The sequence below is a fragment of the Berghia stephanieae genome, chromosome 2 (genome assembly GCF_034508935.2).
Source record: "Berghia stephanieae isolate SIO BIC M18660-M18661 chromosome 2, UCSD_Bste_1.3, whole genome shotgun sequence".
NCBI classification, from domain to species: Eukaryota; Metazoa; Mollusca; class Gastropoda; order Nudibranchia; family Aeolidiidae; genus Berghia; species Berghia stephanieae.
The window spans coordinates 70,867,278-70,879,777 of record NC_088361.1 but is presented as its reverse complement, the minus strand read 5'-3'; the positions used below and the strand labels follow the sequence as shown (position 1 = coordinate 70,879,777).

The window sequence follows — 12,500 nt, the reverse complement described above, 5'->3', positions numbered from 1 at the left end:
CTGTTTTATGAATGAAAAAGAAAAAAAAAACAACAAAAAAACCCCCACAGAAAACAAACTTATTGTCAAAAATATTTTGTTCGTATCGTATCTTTAATTTCAATGTAGAAAAATCAATAAGTTATTTTGAGTCATGAGGCGAAGGGAGACGAAGCTTATTCCTGTCGACAAGGATAAACTGGGGTGTACATTGGAACCGCTAAAATTAATTCACTTGTTTTACGGTTTCGTCAATTTGCCGACAACTGACTGCCGACAGAGAAAACTGAATATGCATAAAAATAAGTCCCTTGGTTTTTCTTGACAAATATCATCAACCCTTTACATGCAGAGCTAAGGCAGACTTAGACGATGCAACTACTGTAATATGCCTTTTATTAAAGGGAGTTTTTTAAAAGCCGAAAACTACAGGCCTGTATCGTCACGGGGGATTGCCTGGCACAGCGGGATGGTCTTCGCCTCGTACTGAGAGGTATCGACCTCGACTTGAGCGTGTCACCTCGTCCCAGCTCACGTTGTAGCAAAGCACTGCAGTTGATGCCTCCAGCTTTCTATCGGAATAGACCATGAAGACAAATTCGCTCTTGGGTTGAATAGAGGGAATTTCATTTTAAACATGTTTTATCCATTTTATTTGATACAGATAATAGTGCCGCGCTGAGGACCGGTCCTTGGGACCGGTCCCACGGTCTTTTAGCTGTGAACCGGGGACCAGTCCCAAAGAGGAAGACCGGCGGCGGTCCTCAATTCTTATCACCTTTCAACGGTCTCGCGCCATACAACTTCCCCAGCGATTCGTTGCCTCGGTTCTTTGCCTATCTTCCACCAATCACCACCCATCCCATTTAATTAATCGCACCCACCCCCCTTTGCCATACACTAAACGACACAGACGACCATAGAGGCAGACGACCACCTCCCTCCACTCCGCAAACCGCCCTTTCGTGTGTGAGATGGGGGGAACAGGAGGCGCACGCCTTGGACGATTCCATTATACGGGGTAAATTTCAAAATTTACTACACCATAATGATCGCAATGACAATGATCTATGATGAAGGCATGACCCCTCTTCTCTAATGGGTTATTGTTTGAAATGTATATGACTACTAAAGATGTGTGTGTGTGTGTGTGTGTGTGTGTGTGTGTGTGTGTGTCTCGAACCTAGCAAGTCTGATTTTTTGTTTTCTTTTGTCCATCTCTTGTCGCCACTCCTTTCTATCGCATTGTTGTCATTTAAAATAATACAATAATATTAAAATTTCGTTTGGTGTTTTAACTAATCAAATAATATGAGTTTCATTAGTTTCTTCCTTCCAAAAAAAAAGTTATAACGTCTGTATTTTTAAAAGGTCCAATAGAATATTTGGGGACCCCGATAGCTCAGTTGATAGAGCACTCTCTTTATACGCAAAGGGCCAGAGATCGATCCCGGGTGCAGTCGAGTTTTTTCTGAATCCCTGTCTACTCAACAGTGAATGGGTAGCTGGGTTTGTTAGATCTGGCGGAAAGTCACCATCGACCCCACTTATTACTTATTACTTATTACCGCATCCACCCCCTCTTATTATAACTTCACGTCTCTCTCTTACTCTTCAATGCTCGTTGCCCTCTCATGTGTGTGTGTGTGTGTGGGGGGGGGGGGGGTAGGAGTTGTGTGTGTGTATAAACGCCACGAACAACTCGATCAACGCCTTGGGTGATTCCATTATCTCCGTTAATGGGGATAAATTTCAAATTTTATTCACGCTAAATTATCGAAGTAACAATGAAGTACTGTGAGCAAATAAAGAAGGCATCACCCCTCTTCTCTAATTAGGTTACAATTTGAAATGAGTGTGACTACTCCGTGTGTTTTACTCCTGTAGACCACGCTTTTCGCGGTCCCAAGTCTTTAACGGTTCAAGAATGAACGATCCCACGGTCCCAAAGGTCAAAACGGTTCGAACTTCCAACAGTCTCTCAGGAATGTTCAATGTCGAAACCTTGCGGTTTTCATTTCCCAGGGACCGTAGGACCGTGGTCCTTAAGCTTGCCAAGGACCGCCCCGCACTAACAGATAACGTTTTAACTTCTGTAACACGTTACAAACAGAAATTACTTTTTCTTAAAGCACTTTGATAAATTTTAGATTGTATTTAGTAACGTCCAACATGGTTTCGCAGCTCGCCTATCACTTTTTGCAGTTGATGTCTTTACTTACCTGTAACCCTTACAAATCTAAAATACAAACTATGGAAATGGAGACAATACAAAAATACACTGACATTTAAATACATGTCGTTTATACAGATGGATTTGCCCACAAATGAACTAAAATGCTGGTTACAAGATTGTAATAGATTACACAGAAAGAAATCTGTTATAAAATCCACAATTCCTGCGGAAGTTCTTGCTCAAGCTACTAACGTCTACGCCATATACAAGACCGATAAGTAAGCAAGTAACATGTAACCCTTTGATTACAAATCATATAGATTATCTTCGAGAGTGCAACTATGAAATGAAAAGTAATAAGGAGACTTTGAACTGGAAGTCGCTGTATCACAAATTACAATTCTCCGCCAAATCTTATAATATTGGTCCTACATGTATCGATTATCGTGTACTAATAGGTGGACGTCTGATGAGATAGGTGTTAATTGTAGGCACTTTCCCTACTTTCGTTTTCGCAAACCAGTCAAAATACAGTGGAATTAAAGTAAATTCAAAACCGGCACTCTGATTGGTTATGAAAAGAAATGTAAACCTGGTATAAAAATTACTTAAAGTTAAGCCGCTCTTATGTTCCGCCTTTGAACGTGTCATACCTCAAATAATGCCGTACATTACTGTAAGTTAATTAATTGATCCGAGTGTTGTGGGCAATTAATGCTCAATGAATTGAGCGTGAGGTCTTTTGCCTAACATACATGACAACAGGAAAGATGGTGCACTTTCCACGGGCTACTAATAATCACTGGCGTTTTTGCCTCTAACGTTTGCTCAACAATGAAAATGTTGTAAACAAAAAAACAAAGAAAATAAAAAAAAAACAACTTGAGTTCGGGTGGTTCATGAAACGCAAGTAAGAAAATGTGCCTCGTGGTTAATCGCTCATGGAATTAGTCACTGCAAAGAACTGGGTGGCATACCTACATTGAGCATGCCTAATTGAATATACTCACAGGTCAAACTGACAACCCCCCCCCCCCGCAACAACTTAACATCATCATCATCATCATCATCATCATCATCATCATCATCATCATCATCATCATCATCATCATCATCACCATCATCATCTTCATCACCATCGTCTTCATTAACTCTCAACTCTATCAGGGGGCGAAGTGGCCGGGTGGTTAAGGCATTGCACTGTGACCCGGAAGGTCCTGGGTTCGAGTCCCGCTTCAGGCACATTCGTTTTTTTCCTTGCCAGATTATTAACCCCAAATTTGCTCATTTGGACAAGATGGGTGATTCTTGTTGAAATCAGACATCTTGTTTGATGAATTATCTATATTCCTTCGTGGAATGTCTTGGCGACGATATCTTATGATGTTGTGGCGGAAGAGCATAATTTTTTAAAATCACTTCTTTACCTCTTTCTCTCTACACGATTTTGGTCTCTTCCACTGCAATAAGCAATAACTAGGAATGTAGTTATTGCTTTGTGATTTCCTTAAAGATGTTACAGATTCCTTTTCGTCTTCTCCTTCTCAACTCTTTCTTGAAGGTGCCATGTTCTTTCCCAATACTCCCTCTGGAAGATATCGGTCGCTATAATTTGACGATGTGAGATTTTTTTTCTTTCTTTTATTTAAAACAAAAGATTTTCTATCACAAAATCCTGTCACAAGTTGTTAGAGGTGATTTTCATGTCAGATTGAAAACAATGATACAGTAATTTAATTTTTAACATCGACTCCAAGGCAATCAAAGCAAGCTGTTTATGATATTTTGACGGACTAGAGTCGCCATTTTTTGTGGTTTTAATTCCACAATTTTATGACCAAACCATTTCCAACTGATATTTTTCATGCATTTCATCTTAAAAATTAATTCATGAGAGAAATAAAAAGCATAGAAGAAAGGCGACTTAAGATTATAAATTGTTTTACTTCAATAACATTTTAATTTAATCAAGCGATATTTTTAACACGAATGCACGAAGCGTTGTGTTTGAACATGGATCCATTTAAATATCAACATTAACAAAACTTGAGTTTACCCCATTGGTTAAACACCACGCCCTTGAGCATGATAAATAAATAAATAAATAAATAAATAAATAAATAAATAAATAAATAAATAAGACGAGTCTAATCAATTACAGTGTTAACACAAGCGGGCTACCTTGCAACAAGACGTTTCACACGTGTGATATTATAACGGTTATAACATAATTTTGTTGTTGTGGGAAAACAGATTTTGATAACAAATATGTGACCTACCTTGACAAATGGTATTATGTAGGGATAAATTGGATCACGAAAAGTAAATTTAAAAATTAAAAAAAAAATAATTAAAAATGCGAAATTGTAGTTTTGTGCAATGCCAAAAATTGTTTATATTATATTCTCAATCATGACGAAATGGAATTGACCCACGTTTTATATTTGTGACTATAAATTCAATTTTCAGTAGATAATTCATCCCAACATTAGACGCTTTGAGATAGTGGGTCACAAATAAGTAAATTAAATAGACACACGGAGAATCTCTAATAATGTCACATGTTTTAACATGGGATCATGCCAAAGATATAACCCGACACCCAATTATTTAGAAAATCCAAACATATAACGGGGAATAAAGAGTATTGTAAATTAAACATCCAGAAATATTATTGGAGAAAGATTACAAATCAGAAATTGCGTTGAATAGGTATTTTTCATTTTCAAATATTCAATTTATCTACTATAAAATTTGCACATTGATGTGATCATAATCTCTATCTAACCTCAAGATTACAAAATAAATTCTACATCCTCAATAATATGTGTAGGCATGCATCCATAAATTTATTGAAAATATACTGTCAAATGAAGAAGACGAAGAAGAAGAAGAAGAAGAAGAAGAAGAAGAAGAAGAAGAAGAAGAAGAAGAAGAAGAAGAAGAAGAAGAAGAAGAAGAAGGGGTGATAATTTCGTAATGGCATCATAACTCAATCATTACATGCAGCTCATTATATCTAATACCACAATATCAGACACATTGCAGTCGAATTCTATAAGATTTAAAAAGAAAATCTAATCAATCTGTATCATGATGTTATTGACCACAACGTACAGAAAAAAGATAATCTAATATAATGATTTAAAAACACAATTAAGAGGAAAATAACTTTATTTAAAAAGTAAAAATATTTTTGGCAAAGCTATAAAACTGTACAAAGTAATGATAATGTTGAGGATGAAATTGGTGGTTAGCCCACATAAATCTTTTAAAAAATTATTTACAGGCTGAGAAAAAAGGATGGAAATGGTGGATAATTTATCCTGTTCACAAAGGAGGCTTTTCTGCAAATTTTTACGTTTAATTTTTTTAGAATTATTATTACGTTTATACACGAGAACAGGAATGAATAAACTCAAATGTCTGTGATTGGAACAAAGACAGCTTGATTACCCCAACACTTATTATGACGCATTATAAAGTAATGCCCAGATAATTTATTGCAAAAGTTAACTTTAAAAAGTTCAGCTTTTAAAAAATTTAAACCTAGACTTTTTAAAAGTCAAACTTGTAAAGATATTTTTGTAGATAGTTACGATATTGTGGGCATTCACTTTTTAAAAATTCCTATTTCAAAGAGTCAGAAAAAAAAACACACTGAAGAATGTCTCATTGGAATTTGTTATTATTTTTCCTTTTGACGGAGTTGTAGAGATGATTTGCTGCCAGAATGCTTCGTACTGTACGATACCAAACTTGTTTCGGGGTTTGTTTGTTCGTCTCATACTTCTTCTTGATGGCAATCGACTGCTTGCTCTTGGACAGTTTCCTCGCTTGGTCGGAGGACACTGCTTCTTCCAGGCCAATGTTGTCGTTGTATGGAAGGCTAAGGGAGGGACAAAAAGAGTTTATATATTGCTCATTTCGACGCCGGTCTGTTTAAAAAAGATTACCTCCCCCCCCCACCCCTTCAAAAATACACAAAAAAATCAAACAGTAAAACAACAAACAAACATACAAACAAAACAAACACAAACCAATCAACTTTTCTTGAATGCTGTTTAAACTCATCCAAGGAGTTTGGAACTGAAAGTGACGAAGATTTCATGTTATAATATTACGTTGACAGATATTTCTTAGCCAAATCCAAAACAGAGGCTTTGAGTGCTTTATATACTCTCTCTCTCACACACACACATACACACACACGCACACACACATACACACATGCCACCTACACATTGAATATGAAAAAATTGCTCTCTAAAAGCATTGTCTTTAATCTAGATTACCATGACTATTACAGAACTATTGCTTCTTTGATTGTTTTACAAATTAATTGTTTCATTTGTTTATTTTCTTTCAACGTTTAAATAAACTGTTAAAATACTGAACGATCCAAGCATTTACAAACCTGCAACCCTTGAGTTCTTTATGAGATACCAATCGTCGACTTGGTAGATTGAAATTGTAACTCATGCGATCTCCTTCTGTGCACACTGATATTGAGGCTGACCTTTGACCATGGTCATCTGTATTGGGCAACAGTCTGAGGAGGTAGCATTTTGAAAATAAAAAATCATTGCATATACCATAAGATAAACAAGACTTTTATTTTCCTGTTTGAAAAAAATGGAGGGAAGGGGACTATTAAGAACAGGAAATAATCTTTGTAGTCTTTTGGCAAAGCCGACGTTTCTATCTGAATGGTAGGTCATTTTCACAAGTATTAAATTACTGTACTCCACATCAATTTTGGTCTGTAATTATCTTTTTTTTCCGCTCCTCAAACAGGCTTCATTCACCCCTTCACAAAGTCTATACAAGCAAATACGCACTCCCCCCCCCCCCCCTTCTCTCTCAACAACACACACACACACAAATATATATATATATATATATATATATATATATATATATATATATATATATATATATATATATATATATATATATATATATGAAACAATATATATGAGACAAAATGTACATCTTAAAAAATCTGTAAAAAAAAATTAAAAAAAAAAAAATAAAAACGAAAAAAAAAAAAACGAAAAAAAACCCCCCAAGTACTTATGTGTTTTTCAATTTCCATGTCAAAGGATTAAGTTTGGGACTTCTAAAAATAAGTATAAACCACGTCATTATCAATAACATTCCAAGAACTGATATTGATTCCCCTGCTGAAATAAAACAACTTGGTATTTTACACATCAAAGGGTAAGTATTTCAAAACGAAAATATTTCAGTTATGCTTTACCTCGAGAATTATAGATCATGGTTATAAGTCAGAGAATATAAATGTGAATAAACAGTGTAGAAAAAGAGAACTGTCCCCAAAAAAATAATTAAAGCGAAAATGTTCAAAATTTGGAAAGCAATTAATAGTTTTGAAACATGTAAATAAGTATATCTGGGGAAAGAAGAAAAAAAACCCAAAAAGAATTCGAGCAGAAATAGAAAAAGAAAAAAAAAAACCAACAAATTAATAATAAAACACAAACAATCAAACAAACGAACGAACAATAATAAAACAGAAAAAAAAAGCAATAAACAAATAAACCAAACCAAGCAAAAAAGAAAAAAATCAAGAAATAATTCCTAAGAAAAACCTCCAACAAAAACAAGAATATAGCGCCCATTGCGCCACTCATTTACAACGACATATTCTTGATTTGATATCACATCTTTGGCTATCACAACAATCAAGACGGATACCATTGGGGAGACTTAAAAATATTCAGGAGTTTGTTCAAATTTAAATCACAGGACACTACTGAAATTCTGTACAATTTTACGTTTATGTTAGAGGTATGTTATTTCTTTCAAAACAACCTATTTCAGTGCTGTGATTTGTTCAGAAATGAGCGCTTAAACTTAAATGACTGTCACAAACATAATAAACAGGAATAAATAACACTGAGCAGGTTGTTGGTTTACAAACAATGATTACCAAAAACTGGATTTGAGAGAGATCGTTTCAAGACACATCTTCTCCACAGTTCTGATCTGGTCCCTATTGAATATCCACCAGCATCTACTAAAACACTCCTAAAGACACTTAATCGGTAAATGATTTTGCTCATTTCTTGATATAAATTCTATAATGTGAGTATCCTTTGTGAAAGTTTCATTTTGAGAAAAAAAAATGTGCTACGTATTTACAGGTCTGATGACCCATAGTCTTATGAAGTCATTGTTGTAATGGAAATACTCTCAAACCAATGCAAAATGTCGTCCACTATAACAACGTTAAAACAAGCCCATTAGAGCGTTCGGTAGTTGAGCTTTTGAGCTTTTTTATATAGCGCAATATCCACTAAACGTGCTCAAAGCGCTTTACAAAGGGTCCCTGACCAACAGCAACACGTAACATGTAGAACGGGACATGACGCCAGTTAGGCGCTATTACAATTTTTTTTCGACAGACACAACGCTGTTCACTGCCAGATACTCATTTTACACCTGAGTACGGTGAGAGAATGTGAGTAAAGAGCCTTTTCCAAGGACTCAACTATGTGCCGAGCGAGGCTCGAACCCAGGACCTTCCGATCTGAAAGCGAGTGTCATACGACAAGACCACATATTAAGATCTGCAAACATATTCACGTCGTATTTTGAATTATTTTTGGAACCAACTCTCGTATAACGACGCTCAAATAAAACATTGACACTGTGTAAAACAAAATAACTATGTACCTAACAAAATTTAAATAATCTTTATATGGTTCACTTAAAATTCTCCCCTAATTTATACAGTTATTATCAACAATAACAAACGCTTTTTTATAACAAAACTAAACCATGGGAAGCAAAAACAATAAAGGATAGTGTAAATAGCTGTTGTAACAGCTTGCGTAATTTACTGGTCTTTTACTTAAAAAATTATAATATGTAATTCAATTTTTAATTCATACCTATTTATAATTTATATTGAATTTAAACAAATGTAATTTCTCATTTTCCACTTGTTAATTACTGTGGGAGAGAAAGATAAAGGGAGTAAATGCGACTCATATATATGGGAACAACACAAAACAAAATTTAGGCACCCGATTACAGTTAATTACGCTCTCTTTATCTGAATAACATTGTAGATACACTGTTTATTATTAATATTATAGGACATAGAACTTTTAAAGAATCGCATCAGAACCCACTCATCTCTCTCTCTCTCTCTCTCTCTCTCTCTCTCTCTCTCTCTCTCTCTCTCTCTCTCTCTCTCTTTTTTTTTTTTTTTTTTTTTTTTTTCTTTCTTTCTCTCATTTTCTCGTGTTTTGAACTCATGTGAATAAGATTTTCCGGGTTGAACATAATCCGCTCTATATAAGAAAAGAAATCACCCGTTTTGTGGGAAAGGGGGGGGGGGTGTTGGTTGAGCATTATAATAATAAAAAAGAATATGGAGAATGTTTAAGCTTGGATAAATAAAACAGAATACTTCAACGTTTTGGACTTCACTGTATATCAAAACAAACAATAACATTTGTAAGAAAAATAGAAGAAATGTTAAGTCACTTGTTTTAATTACATGTCTTATATCATTTAATTAATTTTTTTTTCTTCACATTCGTTTATAGTTGACATTAAGTAAATTTTGATTGCTGAGCTTTATTACGACAAGACTAGAGCCATTTTTTTATTAATCAAAATCATTTAATAATAATAATGCTGAAAACTTATACAGGGCTATAACTCCGAGACACCAGACTCTAAGCGCTTAAATTACAAATTACGTTGGCTGAAACATACTCATTCACACACACAAGGATACACACACACACACACACACACACACACACACACAACACACAACACAAACCAGACAGACCTATCTTGCTTCTCATACCATCTACTAAAGACGAAACAGATATGTTTTAAGCGAACGTTTAAAAATAGACAAAGATTGATTTTCACACATGCTCTGTGGTAAGGCGTTACAAACAGAGGGTCCGAAATGGGAAAAGGATCTCATTCCAGCATTTTTCCGTATTCGAGGGACAACTACTTTGGTGGAATCACTAGCCGAACGTAAGGGGCGGGGTTTTAAATATCTTTCAATTAGTTCCGAAAGGTAGGAAGGGGCAGTGCCTTCAAGACAACGATACACTAAAACACAAACTTTGAATTTAATCCTTTTCTCAACAGGCAGCCAATGCAGGTCATGAAGCAGAGGTCTGGCAGAATCGCACCTATGTTTCATGAATACTAGTCTGGCAGCGCTGTTTTGGACAATCTGAAGACGTCTCAGATTATATTGCGAAACACCAAACAACAGAGCATTGCAATAATCCAATTTCGATAGTACGAGGGACACAACCAGGTGTTTGGTCACATCCTCAGATATGAACCGTCTAATGAAAGTAATCTTTTTTAGTTGGAAAAAGAAAGATCTAACCAAATTATTAACCTGATGCTCCATCGACAGTCCAATGTTTTTCACTTTGTCAACAATTTGAATGGAGGCATCCCCCAGCTTCAAATATGTTTCTCTTTTTAACTTCCTGTTCCCAACATACAGCACCTCCGTCTTATCATCGTTTAGTTTCAGTCTGTTCTCATTCATCCATTTCTTAACACTTTGGATACTGTTCTTACTATCGGCTGATACTTCTTGTAAATTTCTCGTATTAGAAACGCAGTACAACTGCGTATCATCAGCGTATTGATGGTAAGACAGACTGAAACTTCTGATGATTTTAGACAGAGGTCCAACGTACAGAACAAAAAGAACGGGTCCAAGTACTGAACCCTGGGGAACCCCACAATCAAGAATGATTTCCTCAGATCTATATTCATCCACCGTAATAATCTGTTTACGATTAAACAAATATGATCTAAACCAATCAAGCGCTGCACCAGACACGCCATAAGTAATTTCAAGACGTTTGAGGAGAAGATTGTGATCAATAGTATCAAAAGCAGACGATAGGTCAAGCAAATTCAGCAAAGAACATGAACCATTGTCTATAACAAAGAGGAGATCATTAACAACCCTAACAAGTGCGGTTTCCGTCGAATGATGTTGTCTATAAGCCGACTGAACTTTTTCTTCAAGACAATTATTTTTAAGATGAGACGGTAATTGTTTAACTAAAGACAATTAACATCGAACTTTGAAAAACCCGTGTCTTGGAAAACATGCTGTATCATCATCATCATCATCATCATCATCATCATCATCATCATCATCATCATCATCATCATCATCATCATCATCATCATCATCATCCTCATCATCATCTTTCATCATCATCATCATCATCATCATCATCATCATCATCATCATCATCATCATCAACAACAACAACAACATCATCATCAATTTCTGTGTCTTGAACATTTCATTACATTGGTCTTTACTAATAGAAAATGGGTGAGATATATAACCAAAATTACCTGTTCAGGGTGCAAGGAGATATAACATTTCTTCTGGTGTTAGGATCACTGTCTGAAGACACAGGTCGTGGTTCCTGTAGGTACCATTCCTGCATGGAGCACCAGTCATGAAACGATTTCCGACGAGGAATGGGAGGATTATCTCCCTGTTGCCGACCATCCGGTGCCAAAAGTTTTCCATGGATTTCTCGCCGCTTTGCTGAGTTACCGGGCTCAGAGGGTTGTCTTTGATGTGGAATAAGCAAAACCTCATCCGGCCCAATACTAACAACCCGAGAGCATTCTTGGTTGTTGTTGGCGTTTGGAGCGTGTCGACGGGCAGAATGCGCAGAATGTCTTTTGTCAGAAGTGTTTTTGATGAGGACATCTCCGGCACTAGCTCGTCTTATCCTTTCTCTAGATTGTATTTTGAGTTTGTTTGGAGAGTCCATACAACTTGATCTGCGTCGAGCCGCTGATGTGGCTGCATATGAATCTTCAGGAGAATCATTCACTGCATTATATCGGCTTTCAGCCATACTCTGGGGTGAACTTGGATGGAATGGGTCTTCAACTCTTGAAACTGTATTGACCTTGACCACTCCTTTCCTGGACATTGTGAAATGATTGTACTGACCGCTTCTGTCTGTGTCTTTATTTGTATCAGAAATGGCATTGACCGCATATGAGATGTTATCGTCGTCTTGTCTTCTACTGGAGACTTCTTTCGTGGATTTTGGTGGTTTGAACATGGGCTGCAGAATATACACTTTGTTTTCATCATTTGAGTCGCATATGTGGTTTGGATTTTTCTTTAACAGTTGCTGTTGTTGTTGTTGTTGTTGTTGTTGTTGTTGGTTGCGCTGTTTTTTAATCTTAGTGTGATTTTCACAAACATGTTTGTAGGCTGGAACTAGCTGACACTCCATATTTGGCATTGCTTTATCGTACACTGTTCTGGTCC

General features: G+C 36.1%; 1 protein-coding gene across 1 annotated transcript in view; it reads right to left on the bottom strand.

Moving 5' to 3' along the window:
• Positions 1-4,145: 4,145 nt before the first annotated feature.
• The window catches only part of LOC144963719 (uncharacterized), a 12,710-nt gene continuing 4,355 nt past the window's right edge, over positions 4,146-12,500 (bottom strand). Inside the window, exons 2-4 of the mRNA XM_078897672.1 lie at positions 11,558-12,499; positions 6,573-6,707; positions 4,146-6,044 (exon numbers count right to left, since the gene is read on the bottom strand). Coding sequence (XP_078753798.1) covers positions 5,828-6,044; positions 6,573-6,707; positions 11,558-12,474 — 1,269 coding nt within the window. The 5' untranslated portion in view covers positions 12,475-12,499 and the 3' untranslated portion in view covers positions 4,146-5,827. The remainder of the gene's footprint in view (positions 6,045-6,572; positions 6,708-11,557; position 12,500) is intronic.